General features: G+C 35.1%; 1 protein-coding gene across 2 annotated transcripts in view; it reads right to left on the bottom strand.

Annotated features, from left to right (window-relative positions):
• TOGARAM1 (TOG array regulator of axonemal microtubules 1) overlaps positions 1-27,724 on the bottom strand; it is a 106,987-nt gene that overhangs the window by 45,606 nt on the left and 33,657 nt on the right. For both annotated transcript variants that reach the window (XM_017509820.2, XM_017509821.2), the window contains exons 4-10: positions 26,375-26,634; positions 23,373-23,602; positions 20,497-20,597; positions 11,472-11,570; positions 9,918-10,093; positions 9,140-9,293; positions 4,867-5,020 (exon numbers count right to left, since the gene is read on the bottom strand). In XM_017509820.2, the coding sequence (XP_017365309.1) occupies positions 4,867-5,020; positions 9,140-9,293; positions 9,918-10,093; positions 11,472-11,570; positions 20,497-20,597; positions 23,373-23,602; positions 26,375-26,634 (1,174 nt within the window). The remainder of the gene's footprint in view (positions 1-4,866; positions 5,021-9,139; positions 9,294-9,917; positions 10,094-11,471; positions 11,571-20,496; positions 20,598-23,372; positions 23,603-26,374; positions 26,635-27,724) is intronic.

The raw sequence follows: 27,724 nt of genomic DNA, 5'->3' as shown, positions 1-27,724 counted from the left end.
TGACTTCAAGTTAATCAAAAGGGAGATTATCGTGAAGAGGCTTTACCTCCTTTAAAAGAGATAAGCAGCAGCAGCAGACATTCTCCTCCTGGCTTTGAAGAAGTAAGCTACATGTTGAGAGGATCTATGTCTGTGTGTGTGGCACCTAATAAGGACATGAGGGTGACCTCTAGGAGATGAGAGGGTCCCTGGCTGACAGCTAGCAAGATAACTGATAAGGTGTGGCTGTATCCCAGAACTCAGGAGGGAACCACGGGGAGGTGACTAAATCATGGGGGCTGGTCTTTCCCATGCTATTCTTATGATAGTGAATAAGTCTCAGAAGATCTGATGGGTTTATCAGGGGTTTCCACTTTTGCTTCTTCCTCATTTTCTCTTGCTGCTGCCATGTAAGCGCCTTTCACCTCCCACCATGATTCTGAGGACTCCCCAGTCATGTGGAATTATAAGTCCAATTTAAGCCTCTTTTTCTTCCCAGTCTTGGGTATGTCTTTATCAGCAGCATGAAAATGGACTAATACAAAAATGAAAACCTCAGTTTCACATCCACAAGGAAGACAATTCTTCCAAACAATGAGCGGAAGAAAATTGGGAGATGAGATCGCATCCCTGGCTGATACTTTTGATTTCAGCCTAGTGATATTCTGAGCAAAGAACTGAGTTAACTTGTATCTGATCGCTTAACCCAGAAAACTGAGTGTTAATCAATATGTGTGGTTTGAATCTACTGAGTGTGTGGCAATTTGTTACATAACAATATAAAATAAATACTCTGATTAATACTCTTTGCTTTGAAATATACTTTGACATTAATACAGCAATGTAATCTATCTTTTGATTACTGTTAGCATGGTATACATCTTTTTGCATCTCTACTTTTAACTTATTTGTACCTATAGAGTTAAACTGAATTTCTTATAGGTAGCATATAGTTGGGTTGTGCTTTTTAATCTAATCTCACTAGGATGTTTAGTTCATCTATATTTCATGTGATTAGATGACTGGGTTTAAGGTTATCATCTTACTATTTGTTTTCTATTTGTCCCATCTTTTCTTTGTAATTATTTTTATAGTTAAATTTTATCTCCTTTGTTGCCTTACCAACAAAACTTTTGTGTTATTTTATTGGTTACTTACAGGTCTACCTTGAAGTGACATAAATCATTTCATATATAAGAATGGGAAAACAATACTCCCATGTCTTCCCTTTGAGCCTTTGTATCAAAATGTCAGATATTTTGCTTCTTTTAAAATAATTTTTTTTCCTTTTTTTTTTTTTTTTTAGAGACAAATTCCCACTCTGTTGCCCAGGCTGGAGTGTAGTGGCACAATCACAGCCCACTGAAGCCTTGAACCCCTGGATTCAGGTGATCCTTTTGCCTCAGCCTCCTGAGTAGCTGGGACTACAGAAGCACATCACTGCATCCAGATTTTTAAATTTTTTTCTAGAGATGGGGTCTTGCTATATTGCAAAGGCTGGTCTTGAACTTCTGGGCTCAAGCAATCCTCCTGGCTCGGCCTCATAAAGTGCGGGGATTACAGGTGTGAGTCACCATGCCCAGCCCACTACTTTTATTTTAGAAAGATATTTGCATTGGATATAGAATTCTAGATTGATAGTTTGTTTTTTCTTTCAGTGTTCTAAAGATCTCACTGAACTGTTTTTTGGTTTGCAGGTTATTTGATGAGTAGTCTGATCTTTGTTCTGTATGTAATGTCTTACCCTTAGCTATTTTTAAGATTTTCTCCATCCCTAATTTTAGGCCATTTGATTATATCACTTTTGAAATTTTTTTTTTTTTAATGTTTCTTGTGTTTGGTGTTCATTGAACTCCTTAGATCTCTCGGTTTATACTTTTCATCAAACTTGAACAAATTTTATCCATTTTTTTCTGCAGATATTCTTTTCTGTCTCATTCTCTGTCTGGTAACTCTAATTACACATAACTTGAAGTTCTCCCACATTTGACAGATTTTCTGGACTTTTTCTTCAGTGTTTTTTCTCTCGTTTCATTTCAAATTTTTTTTTTTTTTCTTGAGACAGAGTTTCACTCTGTTGCCCAGGCTGGGGTACAATGGTGCGATCTCAGCTCATTGCAACCTCTGCCTCTGGGTTTAAGCGATTCTCCTGCCCCAGTTGACTGGACTACAGGTGTACATGGACATATCCAGCTAACTTTTGTATTTTTGGTAGAGAGAGGGTTTTGCCATATTGGCCAGGCTTCGCTGTTTCATTTTGAATGGTTTCAATGGTTACCTCCTCAACTTCACTAATCTTCTAGAATGTCTAATCTGTCTCATCCAGTGTATTTCTGATCTCAGACATTATAGCTTTTCATCTGTAGACATTAGGTTTGGGTTTCTTATATACATTATATGTCTTTATTTGCTCAACCTTTCCTCCAGCCTCTTTAATGCATGGAATAGTTACAGTTACAGTGTCCTTGTCTACTAATTCTATCGTATATGTCATTTTTGCACTGGTTTCACTTGGTCTTTCTCTTCTCACTATTGGCTATATTTTCCTGCTTCTCTGCATGCCTGGTAATTTTTTATAGGATGCCAGCCATTAAAAATTTTACTTTAGCTATTTTTATATTCCTAAAAAATATTCTTCAGCTTTGTTCTGGGATACAGTTATTTGAAAACTTATTTCAAATAAGGATCCAAAGTTTAGTGAATTAATAATGAATTAATTATCTTGATGAATTAATTCCTTTATAACTATAAAATTGCTTTTAAACTTCATTAGGTGGGAACCTGAGTAACATTCAGTCTATGGTTTACTTAACTACATTATGGAGCAAAACCCTCCGAGTATTCTACCCAATGCCCTGTGAATTATGAACTTTTCCACTCTGCTGGTGGGAACAGGAAGTATTACTGACACTGTTTATGGTCCAGAAATTGTTCCTTGTAACTGTTTTGAGTGGTTCTTGTTTTGGCCTCAAGAAATTTATTTACATGCATTCCCTGACCGGTTGTCTGCTAAACATTTGAGTAAAATCCTCTTATGATCTCTGGAGTTCTCTGTGGAGCTCTATCTGGCATACTGTCCTGCAAGGTCAAGTCACCATGGCCTCCTCAAACATCTAGTACCATGTCCATCTCTGCTGATATCTACCTGTTTTTCCCTCCTTTAGCTGTAACCTGGAAACTCTCTCCACAAAGCAAGCTGGGTAATTGTAGGGCTCACCTGGTTTATTTCCTGTCTTTCAGAGATCAAAATCTGTCTATAGCCTGGTGAACAATATCTTGAAAACTATTTTTTTTTTTTTTTGAGATGGAATCTCACTCTGTCATCCAGGCTGGAGTGCAATGACACAGTCTTGGCTTACTGCAACCTCTGCCTCCCAGGTTCAAGCGATTCTCATGCCTCAGCCTCCCAAGTGGCTGGTACTACAGGCATGCACCACCATGCCCAGCTGATTTTATGTATTTTTTAGTAGAGACAAGGTTTTACCATGTTGGCCAGGCTGGTCTCAAACTCCTGATCTCAAGTGATCTGGCCTCCCAAAGTGCTGGAATTACAGGCATGAGCGACCATGCCTGGTCCTTGAAAACTATTGTTTAATATATTTTGTATAATTTTGTTAGATCTTTCATGTATGAGGGCAAATACAGTATCTGTTAATCCATGTTGACAGGAAGTAGAAGTTCAGGATTTCTTTTCTGGATTTGATCCTTAAATGTTTTCTGGATATGTTAAATTTAAGATGTCAAATGTTACTGAAAGGTGAAGTAAGATGAGGACTAATAAATGACCACTGTTTTTTTAGGGAAATGGTCACTTTTTCATTTTTAGTGAAGTGGTGGTCCTGGTGGAGACGGCTGAAAGCCAATTAAAGAAGGTTGAGAAGAGAGCATGAGGTAAAAAAGTAGAGACAACAAGTCAGCTCTTTTAAGGACTCTTAGTTAAAAAAGGGTAGGTGGGGGACGAAATAGGAAGAAGATGTGCAGTGTAGTGAGGTTTTTTTGTTGTTGTTTTTGAGACAGAGTCTCGCTGTGTCACCCAGGCTGGAGTGCAAAGGCACGATCACAGCTCACTGAAACCTCCACTTCCCAGGTTCAATTGATTCTCCTGCCTCAGCCTCCCAAGTAGCTGAAACTACAGGTGCATGCCACCACGCTCAACTAATTTTTTTTGGTATTTTTAGTAGAGACAGGTTTTTACTATGTTGGCCAGGCTGGTCTTGAACTCCTGACCTTGTGATCCGCCGCTGCCTCGGCCTCCCCAAGTGCTGGGATTACAGGTGTGAACCACCACACCTGGCCTGGAGATTTTTAAAGAATAGGAGATATTATGGCACATTTTAAAGTTGATGAATATGCTCTAGTAGAGAGGCAAAACTGATGAGGAGGTATAAGATAGGAACAATGAGAGATATTGAAGGAACAAGGTAGAAAATGAAACAAAGGCAGTAAGTGGATGCTCCTGCTGAAACACATGGGATGCACACTGCCACTGTCTTTTTGTCTCCCTTGAGTTGGCTGGGGGGCTGGGTGGCTGCTATAACTGCAATAAGAGCAGATAAGTATTTCCAGGACTATTAAAAATTATATTTCACAGAGAAATACTTCGAGAAATGGTGAAATTTGTATCCTAATATCAAAGAGTTTTACATAATCCATAATAAAGCTAAATTATATGCTTATGGCATATAAGTTATAATATAACTTGTAATACAGTACTATTAAGGTCAGAGTTCTGCTACATTAATAAGCTGAAAAGACTCTCCTGCCTAAGAACTAAATAATTGTTACTAAGATTATTTTAATAGAAAATGTGTTTCAAGATTTTTAATTAAATATTTACAGAAAGCTTTTGAACCCTGCTCAGTTTTAAGTTAAGGATGGCGAGCTTACCAGTCTTCATCAGCTAAAAGCCTCAGGGCTTCTGTCAGTGCTATTTCTGGTTTACAGAATGGCCGTAGTTCTGATAAATCCATTATTTCTGGACTATGAGTGACAGAAGGCATCCTTTCTTTATACTGCAAAATGGCTCTAGTAGATGTTTCGCCTAAAACAAAATATATTAAATAAACTATAAGAGAATCCTTTTTTTAAATTTTCATCTTTTTGAGATGGAGTCTCACTCTGTCGCCCAGGCTAGAGTGCAGTGGTGCAATCTTGGCTCACTACAACCTCCACCTCCCAGGTTCAAGCTATTCTCCTCCTCAGTCCCCTAAGTAGCTGGGACTACAGGCATGCACCACCATGCCCAGCTAATATTTGTATTTTTAGTAGAGATGGGGGTTTTACCATGTTGGTCAGGCTGGTCTGGAACTCCTGACCTCAAGCAATCCATCCTTTTCAGCCTCCCAAAGTACTGGGATTACAGGTGAGAGCCACTACACCCAGCAAATTCTCTTTATACAAAGGATACAAACATTATTCTGACTATAGCTAAACTAGTACTATTAGTTTAGTCTTGAGAAAATTACAGTACCCAGAAACCAAAACTATTGAAAACTTTACTTTTATATACAAAATTATTAACAAATTATATTTAATGTAAATATGTAAGTAGTTTCAGTCATGAGTCATAAAAAAGTCTAGTTTTATTTTAATAGCTAAAAGCAAAAGAAGTAGTATGATCCCATTTTGTAAAAATATGGATACATACCTGTTTTATAACTGAGAATTGAAGATGAAGTTTCATGGATCTGTATGTAAAATTCTAGTTGATTTTCTCTATTGATATGGAATTAGTGGCCTATTATAAATTCTAAGATCATGTGTACTGTAAGAATGATGTTTCCTCTATAATAAGACATTGACCAAGCATTTTCCAGATGTAAGGCACTGCACTAGAAGTTGGAGAAACAAATCATTCTCAATGCTCAGGATAATGCCCTTGAGAGCACTGTATAATTCGAGACACATGCAGTGGAGGTATGATAAAGAAAAGAGTCAAATAGAATGGGCTTTTATAAGCAGGTAAAGATTTAATGGCTCTTTTTCCATATTAAGACATGTTTTTTTTTTTTGAGATGGAGTCTTGCTCTGTTGCCTAGGCTGGAGTGCAATGGCGCAGTCTAGGCTTACTGCAAACTCTGCCTCCCGAGTTCAAGCAATTCTCCTGCCTCAGCCTTCCAAGTAGTGGGATTACAGGTGCCTGCCACCACACCTGGCTAATTTTTGTATTTCTAGTAGAGACAGGGTTTCCCCATGTTGGCCAGGCTGGTCTCAAACTCCTGACCTTGTGATCTTCCTGCCTTGGCCTCCCAAAGTGCTGGGATTACAGGTGTGAGCCACCATGCCACGCCAAGAAATATTTTTAAAAAGGAAATATTAGTCACTATAAAGTAACTATCATGAAAAATTATTTATTAACCAGGTTATCTGTGATAAAATGTTACAGGAAATCACAAATATAAAAATCTCACTTTCAAAAAATTTATCACATATGTAACAAAAAAATGTACAAAGTTAATTAAGTATGATGCTTTGAATTACTACAGTGATAAATCAGTATCAGATTTTGTTATATGAGAAAGATGATATATGAATTAAAGAATATAAGAGACCCCTTTCACTTTTTTTTTTAATGGTTCAGGTGTACCCTCATTAGGCTTCACATATAATACTGACATGTGTAAACAGAATCCTCCAGCTTTGGAATATCCCAATCCTAAAATAATAGCATATTAAAAAATAACACTATTATCATTTATTATCTTCCCTAGTATTGTGCTAAGTGCTTCATTTATACTACCTAATTTAATTCATTCAACAACTCTATGTAATAATTAGTATTCCTACATTACAGATGAAGAAACCAATGTGGAAGTTTTAAGAATTCCCTTAATATATCTAATCCATTCCCACTCTCATGAAACAATAACTCACTAGAAAGAGATACAGATAAACACCAAGTTTTCAACCTCGAGATTATAACAATATCAAGTATTGACACCTATCTTTGTTTTGTTTTCACCAGAAGAATGCTATTTTGGAAAAGGAGGTATATAGAATATCAACTGAAAGTAGTGATGCTCAAATAAAGTTTTTTTTAAACTTCCACTGTGTTGCAGATTGATACTTCTATAAAGTACAATGAAAGTGTTATGGCACTGTCAAATTATTAAAATAATTTCTAGAAGCAAAATATTGTTTGCTTATGTTATCATAGATAAGTAATAAATAGTTCATACAGTCTATGAAACACACTTTGAGTAGCAATGATCTAATGGATAGAAAGTTTCTTAAATGGAGACATATCCAATAAGAATTTAGCTATTAAAAATTATTTCTGCTAATATGTTCATAATCATAGAGCTGAACAGCTATACTTTGAGCTGATCAACAAAAAAACTGTGTGAGCATATTCTTATTTTCAAATAATATCAGAGTGACTTCAAAGTACTCTCCTTATACTTCTCAGAAACCTAATCCTTAAAGCCTACATTATAGGCAGAAATCACAAAATTAGTTGATGTCTCCATCAAGAATGAATGCCCCCAAATTTGTGATATATTACTATTTGTAATATTTGTATTTCTAGTTCTACTTTTCCTATTGGCTAAGTTAGGTAGGAAGCTTGTGGGTTTTTCTCTCACTGAATGTTATGACAATAACAAATAGTGAATTATCTGAGACTACTAAGAGGGTTAAATTTCACAAACACCTACATTTAATGGGTTTTATGGACATCTTTAGCCACAATTTTACAGGCTAACACCTCTCATCAGGCAACTCTCAACAATGATTACCTTTGAAAATAGTTTGCTACGCTTGTTGCATTATAATGGAAATAAAAGCTAGGAAAATCCTCAGACATTAATTTAGGTTAAATCTTTTTTATTTTTATCTTCAAGAGAAGTATACTGTTTATTGTATTGAGTATTTTTTTCTAAACTCCTTATTTTGTTGCTATCTAGACTTCAGATACAACATAAACTTGAGTGTATTTCATGCAGTTTTCTTAATTATAATTAATATTTAACAAAATAAGCAATAATACTTAATGTTTATTATAGTTCACACGATTTTTCATTTCAACTTCTGATTTTTCCTAGTTACTACTATACCTAACATGTATTCAATATTTTAAAAAACAACACCAGGAACCTAGAGCCTACTCTTGGCCAAGCATATAACATACTAGGTACTCAAGGACAGACTGAATAAATGACAAATGCAATGACTTTTTTGGATCATGATATAACATAAACCAGTTTCACCATCTCAGTTGTCTTTGCTATAAAATGGGATACTACTCCTTAGCAAAACAGGACTATTTCCAGGGAGTATGGAAGAGATCCTTGAGATTATCTGGACCTTTGAGATAATTAAGCCATTCACAGGGGCAGAAAACAAGCCTGCTTCCAGGTCACAAAGCTAATTAAAGAACTGATACTTAAGAAGCAGGTATGTCTATTGACTCCTCCTTCAGTACTCTTTCTGGCACAAATGCACTGGACCACATGTGGTCTCTTCAGTTTAACAAGCATTTGTGACTTTACCCTTTACATCTAAATAAGTGACTTATCTGACTCTGAAAACAATAAAGATGGTGGCCATTTTAAAGTGGACCCTTTCAATGGAGAGCTGAAGGCAATGTTTTCTCAGAAAACTTTCATTTTTTGATAGCCCCAACTCATTTCCAAAAATATTAAGTCTAGAATGGAGAAACACAATCATTTTTCTTTTTATGAGAAAGCATATTATTATAATAGTTACATATAATTAAAATAGAAGCTATGGGTCTTGCAAATTTCAGTGTTATATAAGATATTTCATTCTTAGTCATGTATTACCCTCAGTGAAACTTCATTTCACCAGTTTTAGACTATTAGTAGGAAAAAAATTACCAGCAGGGCACAGTGGCTCACGCCTGTAATCCCAGCAATTTGAGAGGCTGAGGCGGGCGGATCACTTGAGGTCAGGAGTTTGAGACAAGCCTCGCGAACATGGTGAAACCCCATCTTTACTAAAAGCACAAAAATTAGCTGAGTGTAGTGGCAGATGCCCATAATCCCAGCTACTCAGGAGGCTGAGGCAGGAGAATCACTTGAACCCAGGAAATGGAGGTTGCAGTGAGCCGAGATCACACCATTGCACTCCAGTCTGGGCGACAAGAGTGAGACTCCATCTCAAAAACAAACAAACAAGACAAAACATAAATTCCACTTACTTTCAGATGCCATTTTCTCAGTTCCTTTATGTTTCATTCGTTCCCAGGAATTTTGTTCCTTCTTTTCACAATCTTTACTGTGGAACAGTTCTTTCTCTTCTTTTCTCTTTTGTCTCATCTTGTTATAAGTAGATTTTGAAATAGAAACTTTAACCTGAATGAAAAAGTTGAAAGTCTGAAAATATTCAGGGAGTTTGATATGTAAAATATCTTCATCTCAGATAACTTATCTGTGTCTGAGGATATTAGTCTGTCACTACTTGAGTATATCCTAGAAAACTAAATATATACATACATATATATGTATATATAGTACAGTAAAATATAAAGCATACAGAGAGTATAAAGTATATTATATACTTTATCCCCAGAATGAGAATGCCTTTATTAAGTGTGAAGGGCAAATAATCTATTATTTAAATGATTAAGGATTAAAATTTCTTTTTTTTCCCTTGAGACAGTTTCACTGTGTTGCCCAGACTGGAGTACAGTGGCACGATCACAGCTCACTGCAGCCTTGACCATCTGAGCTCAACTGATCCTCCTACCTCAGCCTCCCAAGTAGCTGGGACCACAGGCACACGCCACCACACCTGACTAATTTTGGTATTTTTCCTAGTGACAGGGCTTTGACACATTGCCAAGGCTCAAAATTTCAATTGTACCAAGATTTAAAAAATTTTAATCAAAATACTTTCACCACCCCACATCTGATATACACAAAACAATGACCTATTGTAAGCTTAAATTTATTCTAATAATTAGCAAATAATCTTACATCTTTGTCATTCTCAACATCAAGATATGATGAAATACGTTGCTGGACTGATCTTCCATAAATCCCTGATGGTGGTTCAATACTTTGTTTAATTGAAAATGCATCCCCATTTTCCACAGAAGATATCATTGATTGGCTGCAGGTTGCTGGTGCTGAACTTAAACTTCCAAATACGCCTGAAATCAACCAACCACCAAATAGTCATTAACTAATTATATGATGATACTCTAGATAACAAAGTTTAAGGCAAGGCTCTTGCCTTCAAGAATCAAACACCACAGTAAGAAAAACATGCTAAATAATTATAAAATATAAAAACAAATACCCTAACAGGGCAATAATATAAGAGGTGCCAGAACACAGTTCATCGTAATAAGTGAAAGCTGCATATTATAAGTGGTAGGCACACATAAAGAAAACATTTTTGTGAGCTATTTTTATTTGAGACAGTCTCGCTCTGTCACCCAGGCTGGAGCACAATGGCACAATCTCCCCTCACTGCAACCTCCACATCCCAGGCTCAAGCAATTCTCCCACCTCAGCCTCCCGAGTAGCTAGGACTACAGATGCACAGTACCAGGTCTGCCTAATTTTTTGGGTTTTTTTTGGTAGAGGTGGGGTTTTGCCATGTTGTCCAGGCTGGTCTTGAACTCCTGAGCTCAAGATCTGCCCACGTAAGCCTCCAAAAGTACAGGGATTACAGGAGTAAGCCACTGTGCCTGGCAGAGCTGGGTGTTTAAGACGGTTTCAAGGAGCAAGGATTTGAGCTGGGGATTTGAAGACAGGAGAGGGATCTGTATAAAGTAAAGAAGGAGAGGGGAAATCCTGAGATGGGGACGTTTACATGTAGAGTTGAAAGTTTATAAAGCATTTATGTGGAGCAAATAAATGAGCTTGGTTGGGCAAATGAATAACAGAAAGTAAGTTTACAAGAGTAAGCTGCAGCCAATCTGAGGAGGATTTTAAGACTATCAAGCAAAGAAGTTAGGAAAGATTTTAAGATGTTTATTCTATTTCATTATACTGAACAAAAATCAGATGCATACACTCAATGTATATCACCACATTCTAGTTTTCAATTAAAATAGAAAATAGCTTTAAAGGGTACTTGCAATTAACTTGTTCAAGGTCCCTTAGCCCCCTTAAAATATATAACAGGAGTTTAATTTTCACTTGTCTAGATTTTGTATGGGAGATAATTTTATTACTTTATATTGATTATTAAGCTGATAAATAAGGGCTATTTGAATTTAACTATGCTAAAATTATCTAAGTGATCCTAAAACTCTCTAAGTTTTAGGTACCTAAACTGCAGCTGTCACATAATACATCTCTCTGAAAATTAATGACATGAGTTTACTATAATTTCATTAGAAGATAGAAATGTGAAGGTTCAGTATTCACTTCTAATTCTTTTAATGAAGATAATGTAATATATTTTTAAAAAGAAGCTCCACTCAACACTTGAATTACATTCTTTTCTATTCCTTATTGATAGGCTTTGCGTATCTATGATGAATACATATAATTAAGAGTGAAATAACTTTGAAATACCTTTTCCAACAACTACTACTGAGTTTTCTGATAAAGTCTTTGTGGATGTGAAGTCAAAACTGGAAATTTGCTGTGCATTTGTTGATGACCCTGCAAATCCTAAAAAAAGAAAGAAAAAAAAAAACCAAAACAAATAATTAAAAATATTTGACTATGTAGTATCTTAGGATATTGTAATATGGTCTTTTAAAACTGAAAATTTATTTTGAACAAATAATTGACAATTTATTCACACATGTTAATTAAGTTATTATTTCACTACAAATATTTATAACTGGAATACTAGAATGGACTAGGCACTAGAGACAAAATAAACTTTCTTTTCCTTAAGGAGTTTACACATGTCACCGTGAGGTGTGAGAGTCACACAAGTGAATTATCACAGCATGATAATCAGGCAACAAAAGGGTCATCAAAAAGCAAATCCACTGATGTCAGAAAACAAATCAGGTCAAATCTCACAGCAACCTGTACGTTTCTAGGTTAACTTTTATCTTAGTTTCTGATTCTTTATAATTGTACTAGACTGTAAGTTCCATGGGGATAGGATGTATGTCTAGTTTTGATGATTATTCTTTCCCAGAGCCTAGAACAGTGTTTGGCACATACTAGGTACTCCATAAATAAATGTTAAATGAATGTATCAAGGCAAAAAAAAAAAAAAGAGAAATATATATTACTTTAGGTTTTATGAAAGAAAAGCCATGAAACAGTGGAAAATTCAATCATATAACTGATTTTTAAAAATTAAGCAGCAGATAGATTCTTTTGTTAACTGCTAGTGCTAATAATAACCTGGCTTAATGTGAAAATGGCAGAGATTAAAAAAAAATCCATGTAAGTGACCATTTTTCATATTTCTTCTTATATTATGGAATAATCAAAATTAGTGCACACTTTTATAGCACACATTGACTAACAGAAACACCGGATGGCCCAAAAATGTGTTCTGAGACAAAGGGAAACCAATCTCAGTAAATGGAACAATTTGCTCAACAGTCCATACAAACATAAAATCTATAAACTATCAAGAGATGAAGGAATGATTAGACAAATCTCATCAGAAAAAATGTAAAGGACATGTCATTTCCAAGTAGTTTAACTTCATTCATAAGAAGCTGTCATTAATCATTTTTAATGTACTTTTATTTTTTATACTATATTTTTTCTTAAAGAAATGTTGAAAGAAATATTGTTCACTAAGTCTCAGTTCTAAAATATGTAGAAAAACATGTTTAAAGGCTTCTTCACACACAAATATCATTATATAACTTTTCTTTGTTATACTACTTCCATCTAATTCAAATACAGAAAGAGTAAATAGTAAATCATGGGCTCTAATGTACTAATACTTCAAGCACTGTCCACTTTCTCAAGTCATTAATTGACACAGCAGACATAATCTAGACCATTACAACTAGGAAAGGGCCCCTAAGTTCTGCACCTACAAACTAAGAAAACTAGTGTTAAAAGTGCAAGAGCATGGGGGACGAAGAGAGAAATAAAAAGAAATTAAGCTGATGCAAGATTATTAAGGGTCTTAAAAGTTATGCTACCAGGCAACGCATGGTGGCTCACGTCTGTAATCCCAGCACTTTGGGAGGTCATGCAAACAGATCACCTGAGGTCAGGAGTTTAAGACCAGCCTGACCAACATGGTGAAACCCTGTCTTACTAAAAATACGTGGCACACGCTTGTAATCTCAAACACTCATGAGGCTGAGGCAGAAGAATCGCTTGAACTCAGGAGGCAGAGATTGCAGTGAGCCGAGATCGCACCACCACTGCACTACAGCCTGGGCGACAAGAGTGAGACTCTGTCTAAAAAAAGAAAAAAAGTTATGCTATGGAGTAGAACTGTGTTCTGTAGAAAACAGAGAACCACTCAAGGTTTTTGTTTTTTTTTCCAGGGGTTATTGAAGGTTTTGAGGATGGAAAAGATGATAACTGTATTTTAGAAAGACAATTCTGGAAGATTATGCAGCCTGGATTTAAAAGGAATGAAAATAAGAGGGCAGCCATACCAGAAAGCTTTTGTAATTTTCCAGGGAATTGGTAATGAGGGCCCAAATTATAACTGTGGCAGGAGATACATTAAGTTACTAAGAGTAAATGATAGGATGAGCCACTTCCTAAATGTGGAAGGTAAAAGAGAAATAGACAAAAATGACTCTAAAGCCTTAAGCCTTCATAACTGGGAAAATGGTAATGCTACTAATAAAAATGGACAAGAAAGAAACAGAAATAGGCCTAGGAAGAAAGTTAATTTTATGAAGTAGAATTAACTGCAGGCTAAAAGATGTAAATATGTTTATGATTCTGCTGTCTAGAAAAGGAAGCTACTAGCAGTGAATGAACATATTCAACAGTTATTTCAAAGCAATTTTTAAAATAAGAAATAAAAAAATTATATTAGGGTATGAGTTACTTTTAAGATGAAAAGCATGTTTTGTCCTTGATTTTCTTTACATGAGAAGTAAAACATAAATAAACATGAAAAAATCTTATTTTTTTTGTAAAACAATGAACAACTTATTGCTGTCAAATAGAACAGACATTAAATTTTATCACAGACTAAATTTTAAGAAATTTTCAAAAAAAAGTTTCTAATCAAATTCCATCTTACTCAATTTAAGTTAACATCCACAAAAAATATTCATGTCCTAAAATGCCTGATTGCCTGCTCATATATAATTTAAGATAATCAGAAATAGCAGGTTGTGGGCAGTGGCTCACACCTGTAGTCCCAGGACTTTGGGAGGCCAAGGCAGGTGGATCACTTGAGGCCAGGAGTCGAGATCAGTCTGGCCTACATGGCGAGACCCTGTCCCACTAAAAAATACAAGCTATTAGCCAGGTGTGGTGGCATGCACCTATAATCGCAGTTACTAGGGTGGCTGAGGTACAAGAATCACTGGAACCCAAGAGGTGGAGGTTGCAGTGAGCTGAGATCACGCCACTGCACTCTAGCCTAAGCAACAGAGCGAGACTGTCTCAAAACAAAAAACAAAAAAAACCCCGCATAGTACAGAAGTTGATCTTATCATGACCACAGCTGCTAAGCATGTAAAAATAACAGCTTTTTATTTACTTACATATTTTAGATTACAGGTACACCTTCTAATTACTAGTTGGTACAAATGTAGGTTGCAATTAAAAATGGCAAAAGTCACAAATACTTTGGCACCAACCTTGTATTCATTTAAATATTTATATCCTTCAAAACTACTTTTTTTTTAATTGTAAGGGAAATTTTTAAATTGCAGCTGTAATAGGATCTCTTAAGCAATAGACAGAGCAGTCACAGAGGTACTACTTGCTACTAAGTTAAAAAAAAAAGTAACTCTTAACAACAGCAAAGCTTTCCCATGTTCTACCAGAGGAAAATTACATTCCTGTTGCCCCAACTTTACTTCATGGTTACAACCTAACTGGACATCTGGCAGTCATCAATCCACATGACATCTTCCATCCCATATTAATGGCAAAGTAAGTGTGTGTGTGTGTGTGTGTGTGTGTGTGTGAGAGAGAGAGAGAGAGAGAGAGAGAGAGAGAGAGAGATTTATGTACATGTATCTGGTGCACATCCTGGGGGCAAAAGTCAGCAGAAATTCCCTAGTGTTAACCTCATGAGCAGCTGCTTCCTTGCACTGGCTCCTCGGGGAAGCCCATAAATCATATACGAAGCCTTGAGTTTTCCTGTTTGGCAAAATTATTTGAGTAACAACACATCAGCAGCAGAGTAAGATGAAAAACCTCAAAACAGAGAATTCTCATTAATTTTTCTTTATTGGTATGCTTCAGAAGAATTCTGATTTAGATATTCAATCTTAAAAATTAACTGGTCATGAAATTTACGAATCTTTTGTATGCTTACAATGTCTTGGGTATTCTTTATTTTATGTTTCTAAAGCGCTAGATGAAATATCATGTGAACTATCTATCATCTTCAAAATCACCACATCCAAACCTATAGTTCATGTGTTGACCAGTTATGCTTACATTGGATGTTGTAATCCCTATAAAATATTTGAATGATTCAAGTAATACTATACCCAACATACATATCTCCCCTTGAAACCTATCTCAACTTCTAACCTTTTAAAAAGGTCAGTAACATAATATTAGCAACTCTAACATTATAGTACTTTTTGAAGCTTTGTACTATTTTAAATTATGTAATACTTTTCCTTTTACTAACTGCTAAGAACATTTATTATATGCTATACTACAACATTTCATAAAACAGGCTTTAAAATTACAGTGAGGCCAGGTGTGGTAGATCACACCTGTAATCCCAGCACTTCAGGAGGCTAAGGCAGGAGAATTGCTTGAGCCCAGGAGTTCAAGACCAGCCTGGGCAACATAGCAAGCCCCTGTCTCCATCAAAAATTAAAATTAAAAAATTCACTGGGGGCCAGGTATGGTGGCTCAGACCTGTAATCCCAGCACTTCAGGAGGCTGAGGTGGGTGGATCCCGAGGTCAAGAGTTCAAGACCAGCCTGGCCAAGATGGTGAAACTCCGTCTCTACTAAAATACAAAAAAATTAGCTGGGTGTGGTGGCAGGCACCTGTAATCCCAGCTACTTGGGAGGCTGAGGAAAAGAATTGCTTGAACTTGAGAGGTGGAGGTTGCAGTGAGCCGAGATCACACCACTGCACGCCAGCCTGGGTGAAGATGCGAGACTCCGTCTCAAAAAAAAAAAAAAATTCACTGGTTGTGATGGCGCATGCCTGTGGTCCCAGCTACTCAGGTAACTGAGGCAGGAGGATTGCCTGAGCCCAGAAGTCAGGGCTACAGTGAGCTATGACTGTACCACTGCACTCTGCCAGGGTGACAGAATGAAACCCTGTCTCTTGGAAAAAAAGAAAAAAAGGTATGTATCTAATGCAATGTTTAAAAGAGATAATTAAATATACTGTATGTGTTTTAAAAATATGACAAGTTTTTTTCTTTTTTAAGACAGAGTCTCCCTAGTCTGGAGTGCAATGGCACGATCCCAGATCACTGCAACCTCTGTCTCCCAGACTCAAGCAATCCTCTCACCTCTGCTTCCCTAGTAGCTGGGACCAAAGGTGCACACCACCACCTCCAGCTTATTTTTGTAATTTTTGTAGAGACAGGATCTCACCATGTTGCTCAGACTGGTCTCGAACTACTGAGCTCAAGGATCCACCCATCTCAGCCTACCAAAGTGCTGGGATTACACGTGTGAGCCACTGTGCCCAGCCTGACAAGCACTTTTTAAATGATACCTTTAACTGTACACTAAAAAAAAATTTTTTTAATCCAGAATTTAAAAACTGTGGCCTAAGAGATACCTATTTCCCATTTCTCTCTTTTTTTCCTATTCCTAGGAAAAATGAAAAACCTGAAAACTGGGAAAACTCAGTAATTTTTATTTATTGGTATGCTTACAGAAGATTCTGATTTAGAGATCTTCAATCTTAAAAATTAACTCACCATGAAATTTATCCTCATATACTGGCTTCACTAGTGAGGCAGTTAACTACATAGGGATAAAGAGCTCAGTATCTGGAATCATGCTTCCTGGCTTTAAATTATAGCACTGCCACTCAAACTGCTGAGAAGACTTGGAAAGTCACTTAACCTTATTTATAAAATAGAGAGAATAGTACCTCTTCTACAACGTTTGTCAGGATTAAATAAAGAAAATACATGTAAAGTCCTCAGTGCAGTACCTAACACATTTCAAGTACCCAAATGTTATTGGATCCATAACTAAAAACAAACAAAACAAAACAAAACAAAAGCAAAACCCTAATATAGGCCTCCTTCTAATGAATAATAAAAATTTTAATTTACATTTGAATGTTTAAATTCATCACTCTTTATGAATACTCTGCAACTATTACAACTGTAAAACTTACACTAAATGCAAAATTCTAGGCAATATATATTTGAGTCATGGTTCATTTTTATATATAGCTTATAAATAAATCACTAAGCAATAATGATGTGTGTATATGCATGTATATATATGTGTGTGTGTGAATGAAAATGTGTGTGTGTGTGTGTGTGTGTGTGTGTGTGTGTGTATTTTTTCTTTTAGACAGGGTCTTGCTTTGTCACCCAGGCTGGAGTACAATGGCTCTATCTTGGCTCACTGCAGGCTCAGCCTCCTGGGCTCAAGCAATTCTCCCGCCTCAGCCTCCCGAATAGCTGGGACTACAGGTACATGCCACCATACGTGGCTATTTTTTTAAAATTTTTTTCATAGAGATGGGGTTTTGCTATGTTGCCGGGGCTGGTACCAAACTCTTGGGCTCAAGTAATCCACCTGCCTCAGCCTCCCAAAGTGTTGTGACTACAGGTGTGAGCCACTGTGCCCAGTGAAATTGAAATATACTTTAAAAAAATAATTTTTTATTTGAATAAAAACAGGAGAGTGGGAAGAGGAGGTAGCCAGTGGCAACTGACTAGAAAGGACAGTAGAATAAAGGGCACTAAGTAAGTTCGTAGAGAAAATATTCAAGAATATCTGATAATTGAATCATAGAGAATTTGTGGAAGTAACACAGACATCTTTATAAATTCTTAGTCTTGATAGTTAATTCATAAAGTAAGATTCAAACATACTGGCTTTGGGTGGAAATGTTTTCTATTAATAGGCAATAGTAATCTAATACTATAGGAGAAAAGATTATTATAACATCATTCAGAAAATTTAGCACAATTTGCTTTAATAGATGGTGGTAGAATAAAGGTGGAATTTTTACATAATTGTTATTTTTGTGTTTATCTTACAGTAGTCTTTATTCTGAGCATTATCATTTTTATGTTTTAGCAATTAAATCACAATAAATTTGTAGGAATCACTTGTTTACTGAAAATAAAGCAAACCCAAATATATAAAATCCAAAAACATTAGCAACTTATTTTGAGAAAAGGTTAAATTTAATAAAGTGAATTCACTAATAGTAGTATTTCTAAAACTTGATCCTAGAAATACCTAATATACTTGTTAAAAATACAGATTTCTAACCAGAAAGATGAATTCACGTGGCATGAGATAAGGCCCCAGAATCAATAGGTGTTATATGCACTCAAAGGTGATTCCTAAGATTAGGCAACTTTGGAAAACACTAAATATTGTATATATAAGTATGTATTATACTGTAAGATCAATCACTCTACTAAAACTTAAATGACTCCCAAGGTAACACAACTAGGATCACAAGGGAACTCAAATCCAGGTTTTAAAAATCAATTATTTTCCATTTCCAAAGACATTCTTCCAAAGTGTGTTCCATTCTTACAAAGTAGATACAACCTAGCAATCAGATGTCTCTTCAATTTTATATAAATACTTGAAAAATTATACATTTATTAGGATGATTAGCCTTAAAAAGGATTAAGGATAAGTTTATGTATTTCTTCGGGTCACTCTCTCCCTTTAGGGGACAAAGTACATACTGAGTGCCTACTATGCACTAGCTGTTTTATATACGTCATTAACTTAGATTTGCACTACCCTTCTCAAGGTTTATGTTGTCAGATGAGGGAACTAAGTTCCAAAGCAAATGAATACTATTATTAAACATCAGACTGGGGTGCCAGCTCACGTTTTGGACTCCAAAGCACATATATACTATCTTTGTATGCCTAGAAACATACAAAGCACATATATACTGTCTTTGTATGCCTTAACACTAGTTTTATGCAAGCCAGTATACTAAGCACACCTGGTTAAGTCACACATTCATGATTATGACAAGCACTTGGTAGGTAATCAGAGGGAAATAATCTTTGGGGATCAGGAATCTGAGAGTTGAAGAAAAGTAAAGTAGTATCATTATAAAAGGTGTTACTACAGGATGTAATGGTCTAACAAAAGAGGTAATAATCTTGTTTGTGAATTAGGGAAGGCTTCCTAGAGAAAGCAATTGAGCTGTTTTCTCAGGTAAAAAGGGTGTGGTGTTTATTCCGGATTTCATCCAGATAAAATCGTATGTGCAATTGCAAAGAGATAGGAAACGGTACTGATGGTGGTCTGATTTAACTGGATACAAACAGGTAATATACAAGATACAAAGAAGGTAGTGAAAAATGAGGCTGGAGAGGTAGGCAGGGAACCAGATCATGAAAGGATGTCCTGAATGAATTCAGGCTAGCCAATATAGTCAGATTTGCATTGTGAGAAACAGTTTCAAAGTGAGTGAGATTGAAGCTGGGAGAAAACTTAGGAGGCTAAGTAGGTAATAAATGAGGAAAAATGTGAACTCAAGCCATGGTAGTGGGGATTAAAAAGAGGGGTTGAGATTAAGACACATTTAAGAGCAATAAATTGAAAATCTTAGCAAATAATCAAATATATATACAGTTTTTTAGGAAGGTAATTATAATGTAAAGCAGCCTTAAAGTTGTTAGGACTTTTACATTAGATCATGTGAAACTAAACATCATATCCCAATTTGTTAAAATCTATTCACAATTCAACGTAGTTTTACTAATCATAATGAAGAATCACATGCAGTTCTCACCCTAAATAGATCATAATGCAAATCTTTTATTAATTGACTACTAATTACTAAATCTATTATCTGAGAAGTGATGTTATAAAACCAGAGACTTACAGGTTAGTTCACAAAAATTCTTAACACAAGACACACGTGAATTTAACTACTATTAACAGTTAAATAATTGTTTTAAAGAAAATTGTCTTTCAGGATGCCCAAGTGGTTCCCAAACTATGCTGCATATTAGAGTCATCTGAGGGGTTTTCTAAACTCTGACAGCCAACACCAACTACATAACACTACACACCAACTTCACAAGAATAGGTATGCCAATGAGCTTTAAAAGAGATCGATGATTCAGGTAAATAAATATTTTTTCTTCCTAAAACAATATAATATTTATTCTTGTCAAATGGACCTTTTAGGGAGTGAAAAACTGATTAGTTCTACTGGTATCCACAACAACTTGAAATTTGAAATGCACTTGCTATCATTTGAAAATCATACTTTTTATAAATTATTTTCATAAATAGTCATAGAATACCTGTGCTGGGACTTTGTTCAGCAATATGAGAGGCTTTTTTCTTTGCAGAAGAAAGTCTTGTTGGACAAGGTTTTGACACAAATGTTGGAAATATGTCTGACCTACAATGAAACAAAGTAATTTCAATAAACATTAAGATTTAGTCCTGTTCAATACTAACATGACATACTCTCTATTCTTATTAACTCACTGAACTTTTAAATAATAAGGGAGCAATAGGTATGACACTTGAAAAAATATGGCTAATAGTATTTTTTTTTTTTTTTTTGCTATTCTTAATTCACCTTTTAGATTTCCAACCTTTTTAACATATGGCCAGTTCTTAATTGTTCATAATTGGATTCCCATAGAAAATGACTCTCTGACTAATGCTGTACAATCCCTAAGGGGAAAAAACAAAACAGAACAACTGATCCAAGAATCCATTCCAAAACCAAATCAAGGCCAAGTGTGGTGGCTCATGCCTGAAATCCTAGCATTTTGGGAGGCCAAGACAGGATGATCACTTGAGCCCAGGAGTTCAAGACCAGCCTGCCACCATGGCAAAACTCCTTCTCTACAAAACACTCAAAAGTTAATTGGGTATGGTGGTGTTCACCTGTAGTCCCAGCTACTACAGAGACTGAGGTGGGAGGATCATCTGAGCCCAGGAGGCAAAAGTTGCAGTGAGCTGAGATTGCTCCACTGCACTCCAGCCTAGGTGACAGAGTGAGATACTGTCTCAAAAAAATAAAAATAAAAATAAACAAATCAAATCATTCTTAATTATCTAACATACAATTTAACCTCATATATGATAACACAAAAATAGAGACTTGGCTAAATTATAAGAGATCAGGAACAAGTGAGTTTGGCAAATGCCACTTTCTTCTTAGACTATTCTTTGCTAGGCCTTGTTTCATTAAAAAAGCCAACTGAAGAATGTTAAATCTGAGTTTAAGGGAACCGTTTTAAATCAGTAAGTTTTGCAATGTCAGTAAGTTAGTGATGAATGTTAAAAAGAAGACATTTTACAAAGAAGCACAATTCTTAGTAACTGGATAGGAATATATTTGTCGATGTACCTAGTGAGAAATCATTGTTAAATATTTTGAAAGAGCAATTTCTCTAGAATAAATAACTATAAATTTATATTTGTACTAAGTGTAGTTGACTTGGATGAAAGAAGAAATTTCAGTCTCTAGGAGGGTGGTTTTCAACAATTTTTCTTCCCTAACCCACCTAAGGATAAATCTTTGAATCAGGCAGTAGTGGCTTTCTTTGGCCATGAATCTTAAGGTAGAATGCAAGCTGGTTAAGAATAATTGTTATAAAGCCACCAATCTTAAATGTGGAAATCTTAGATTCACTAAAGGCAATTCAGTCCATAAATGAGGGTGTGCTGAACTACCTTCTCACAGAATTCAGTATCTGAAGAGAATAACTCAGTGAGAAAACATAGGACATTATGTATTCTAAATCATATAAAATGAACTTTTCTTCCTAAGTATGTGTCAAATTATTTATACAACCTTGCAACTGCAGGATTATATAAGATAAAATTTTCATCTTCATAGAAGATCATGAAAGGACTTTAGTTCTAAAAGCTAAAAACATATTTTGTGTCTTATAAGTTAATGTAAACACTAGACCATGTTGTCATTACAAATTCATTTTGTCAATATGCATATTATTCTACCTAAGTAATTACAACAAAGGAACTGTTGGAAGATAAAATTTCCAAGTACAAAACAAGCTGCTATTTAAGTTAAAAATGTATTTAAAAAAATGGGCTGAGACAAACTTCTAAGAATGGGACACAAAAATTCAGTTTAATTCTATGAACTACTAGAATAAAACATTATTTTCTATTTAGAACACTACCTCTCCTTTGCTTATGCAATCTCTACTTACCTACATTTCTTAGAAGTTCCAATTCACTAAAATGAAATCAATTTTAATTTTAAATGTTTATTTCTGGTTCAGGATGAAATCAAAGAAAAAAAAATAAGACTGATAATACTAAATGTTAGCAAAAATGTGAAACAAGTGTAACTCTCACACATTGCTGGTAGGAGTGTAAAGTTACACAGTCATTTTGGAAAACTGTTTAGCAGTTTCTTAAAAAGTTAAATATGCATCTACTCTATGTCCTATTAATTCTATTACCAGGGTTTTGTCCACAATAAAAGAGGAAGGGATTCCCCAAAATCCTACAGTATGGTCACAGAGATGCCCAGAAAGCAGTTTGAGATGACTTATCAGTTAAGTGAGGTTAAGGTTTAAGACTTAGAGGTTATAAAAGTAATCTGAAAAAGTTAGTCCAACTGTTATGCTGAAAAATAATTTTCTGTTGGTGGGCGGTGGCTAGGATTTTAAGTGCAGCACTATTGCTGTAGGGAGGCTCCTAAGAAGGATATGAGAACTATGGCATGAAGTCCTGAGCTTCTACAAGATAATAGAAATAAAATCTAAGAAAGTAACAGCTGTGTGAAACTTATCCATAAATTAAAGGAAATTGGTGCTGAGCTTAAAATAAAAGCAGTAATATCAGCAATAGATTAACTGGCAAAGAGTCAATGATCCAGAAAAGAACTAAAGGACAAAAAACATTAGGATAAATCTTAGACAGGAAGAACAATTAGGGCTTTAGGAACAGGGTCTGTACTAATTTAAAAGCTGTGTTTATAGTTGGGCTTGTGTTCCCTTTCCACTCACACCAGAAACCAAGACTAAGCAAGGTAATATTTGTAAATGTTTCCACTGTCTTTTAAATATATTTTAACATTTTAAAAACTAAAACAGAAATGGCATTAAGTTTTTACAAATATGATATTAGGGCTCTAAATCACTAGTTACAGAGGAGCATTCATTTATCATGCCAAAAAATAAAATACATTATTCTCTTCCCCTGAGGAGTTGTAGACAGAGAAGTCAATGAATCTTGGCTGTAAACTCCACTTTCACTGTAAGAACTGATGTTTGGAGACGAAGACCGAGACGGGGAGTCCATTGTCAAGTCGAGCTTCATTGCAGAATCAGGGCTTTCAAGATCTGAAGTACTGCCACTCAGTTTTGCTCTTTTCTTAGCTGCACTATTACGAAGGGACCTAAGAGAGCTATGCATCTAAGAAAAAATGAAAACAATAAACTTTATAACATAAATTCCTTATATTGGTAAAAGTTATCCTTAAATTTTAAACTCCGTTAGCTATACCTAGCTAACCACTTCCCAATCCTGTACTAAAACAAGATGAATGCTAACATATATGTATATAGTATAAATATACAGATTTATAACCTGGGTATTTAAAACAACCTACTAGGTTAGAAGCTCCTTGAGAGAAAGAATCTCAGTGATTATTCTTCATGGGTATCTTTAGCACTGGGCACAAGGACTAAATATATTGCATTAATTTAATTATTTAATAAATGAATCATTAAATCAAATGGTAGATATCAGAGTTGATGTTATAGAGAGAAGTACACCTGGTGTGCTGATGTGGCTTAGAAGCTAGCTCTGGGAAGTGGTTAACGAAAATCTGTCACTGTACATAACTTCTGAAGCCACGTATTTTTAGAAATGCAGCTGGGTCTGAAGCCACGTATTTTTAGAAATGCAGCTGGGTGGCCGGGAACAGTGGCTCACACCTCTAATCCCAGCACTTTGGGAGGCTGAGGCAGACAGATCACGAGGTCAGGAGGTCGAGAGCATCCTGGCCAACATTATAAAACCCGGTCTCTACTAAAAATACAAAAATTAGCTGGGTGTGGTGGCATGCGCCTGTAATCTCAGCTACTCGGGAGGCTGAGGCAGGAGAATCGCTTGAAGCTGAGAGGCAGAGATTATAATGAGCTGAGATCGCACCACTGTACTCCAGCCTTGTGACAGAGCAAGACTCCATCTCAAAAAAAAAAAAAAAAAAAAAAGCAAAAGCAGAGTAGAAATTATGACAAACTGATATATTAAGGCTGTCAACAGAACTTTGAAAAAAGTAAGGAACACAGAAACATACATAAACTGTTTTGTTTACATCTGATTCATAAGATTAATCATTTAATGAAAGTATCTATTTTCAATTAATGCAACATCCATAAATTTCTTAAATCTTTATAGTTGGAAGGCAAATTTAACAAAAAAAAAAAAAACCACTTTAATAGATTTATACCAATTGTAGCACAGTGAAAAACATAGTGAACATAAAGTTAGGTGAGCAGGGCTTGAATCCTAGTCCTACTACTTACTTTCTGACTTTGAGCAAGACATGTAACATCACTGAGCCCCTTCTGTAAAAACAAATACACACACAAACAAAAAATATAATAGATGTGGTCCTGTTTATTAACCTAGGGAGTTACTGTAAAGATTAAATGAAGTAAGGAAAATGAAAGTGTTTGATACATTATTAAGCACATTAAACACTATAAAAACTTATGCCTTTGTTAAAAGTCAACTCCACCAAGGAATTTAAACAGTGACCCATTCAAAATAACAAATAAGAAGTGTCATATTAGCAACTATAAGGGAGGACAAGTAATTTTCAACAACTATACTAGTTGATTCAATACTAAGGCCACTTCTCTAATAAAAGCTTGAAAGGTTGAATATCTAAAAGTAATGGTATCCTCCTGTTTTTACTAATAATTATGTAAAAGAAACTCACCTTTCAATTACTCACTAAAGAAAAAGAACTGTTTTTAAATTATAAAAACAAATCAAAATCATGTAGGATCAGGTGAAATTTGTAAGTTATGTAGGAAAAGTCTTTTCTATATGTTTCTTCCCTTCAAATGAATTCCCTTCCTAGCTCTACTAAAATACAAATGAGTTAGAAAAAAAAAAAAAGGAAAGATTTCACAAGCAGTTAGAAGTTGGGGTGATTACTTTAAATCATTAAAAACCAACTTTGGTACTTTATAGGTTAGTTTTATATGTGTTTAACAGTAAAGACATACTTCATAAATGAATATACAGTAATATTAACTATTTTATTGAGCAAATTATTGTTACATGATTGATGCTTATACCTTAAAAACAGACTAAAACTGTAAAATATCATAATTGAGTATTTTCATTTATATATTTAATATAAAACTTTTTTTTAACCTGACATGAGGCAAACTGAAATGATAAAAATGCGTTATCTATGGAAACAGTAGTCTGAAAAAAGTAATACAGCAACCACATTCCTTCTCTGACATAATTATTATGTACAGTTATCACATTGGTAACACATTTTTATAGCACAAAGTGATATAGGATTCAAAGATGAGTATACAATATTATCTCAATTTCATAAAGATAAGTAAGTTTGCACATATGAACAAAGGACAAGTTCCATTATGTTCACTGCAGTTCACTGTTTGCAATAGCAAAAGACTGATCATAAGCCATAATCAATGGTATAAATATACCATAAGTAAATTAATAGACAAAATAATATATTAATATAAATAGTACAAAAATACATAAAACATAAATAAATGGTAATAGTGGTTGCCCCTAGTGAAGACAGAAGAGACGTTGAACAGGGAAGAGAACTATGCTGTTTCATTTATTTAAATATAGGAAACAAATATGACAAATTGTTCACTGGAAGGGGTCAGCACATGAGTGTATTTGCTATATTATTATTCATACTTTTAATTTAAAAAGGAATAAGGTATGCATAGAAAAAAATCCTTGAAGAAAATACAGTAGAGTGTTAACAGTACCCACTATTCTGGGTAGTGGGAACTGGTGTGTGATAAATTCCCTTCCTAATAATTGATGGTATTTTCCACATTTTCCATAAAGAACATATTTTTAGAAATAAGATGTTATAGGATAAAAAGAACTTGATTTTTCCTTAAATCGAAACTATAATATAGAAAACTGCAAATATTTTTAAGTCATTACCTCTTCTTGATCAAAATCTTTATCCTTGAAATTTAATTCAGAAAGATCAATTGGAAGACTATCTTTTTCACACTTCCAAACGTCATCAGACTCTTTCTTTTTGTGTCCCACTGCGCTTAAATCAGCTTTATCAGGCAACAGGCTTATTCCCCTTGGTATAGGAGGAACAGGCTTTGTTCCATTTAGGCCTCGTCGGGAAGATGGTAATCTCACCAAAGCAGGTGTAAGCTGAACTGAAGGTTTTTCTTGAGAATTTTCTCCTGCATTAAAAATAAATATTTTACTATTTCTTTTTTTTAATTTTAGAGGAGAAGAGGGAGTTATAATCACAAGTATTTAAAATACAATGTTTTAAAATAAAAAAAGCACATTATAGCTGGCCACTGGGGAGAACAAGCTGAATAAAGCCTTGACTTTGAATGTAATATTTGATTTTGTACAATAAACAAATATAGAAAGAAATTAATAGAAGAGAATCAAAGTACAGTGCTAAGGAAAATAATAAAATTAACTGAATATGCTATAAATTGAATACTGGACTTGTAGGATAGTCTAAAGGTGAATGAAATATCTTACATCAATGGCTGGGGAAAGAAGACTATGAGGGATGCAGGGGATTTTTTTTATTATACCTTTAATTTTTATTTATTTATTTATTTTTTGAGGTGGAGTCTTGCTCTTGTAGCCCAGGCTGGAGTGCAGTGGTGCATCTCGGCTCACTGCAACCTTTGCCTCCCAGGTTCAAGTGATTCTTGTGCCTCAGCCTCCCAAGTAGCTAGGATTACAGGCATGTGCCACCAGCTGGGCTAACTTTTGTATTTTTAGTAGAGACAGTGTTTTACCATGCTGGCCAGGCCAGTCTCGAACTCCTGACCTGAAATGATCTGACCACTTTGGCCTCCCAAAGTGCTGATATTACAGGTGTGACCCACTATGCTCAGCAGCCAACTCTTTAAGACTGAATTTGCCCTGAATGAACTTACATATGCTAATTTCATGACTTTGGAGTTGGTTATTAAGAAAAGAACATTTTAGTTTGTAACAAATAATAAAAAATGTTTCAAATTAACTTTAACATATATTAAACACTCAATAAATGTTGACTGAATACTAGGCATTAATTGCAATAAGCATATGAATGACATTTTATATTTATAAAGCTAAAATTTGTTAGTAGGCTCTTGAACAACATATGCTGTTCATGTTTATTATAAAACAATATTATTTTCTGGCCCACCACAGTGGCTCAAGCCTGTAATCCCAGCACTTTAGGAGGACGGGATGGGAGGATCATTTCAGGTTAGGAGTTCAAGAACAGCCTGGTCAACATAGTAAGACCCCCTCTCTATT

This window comes from Cebus imitator, unplaced genomic scaffold, assembly GCF_001604975.1.
Source record: "Cebus imitator isolate Cc_AM_T3 unplaced genomic scaffold, Cebus_imitator-1.0 Scaffold423, whole genome shotgun sequence".
Taxonomy (NCBI): domain Eukaryota; kingdom Metazoa; phylum Chordata; class Mammalia; order Primates; family Cebidae; genus Cebus; species Cebus imitator.
This window is presented reverse-complemented; position numbering and strand designations above follow the sequence as displayed.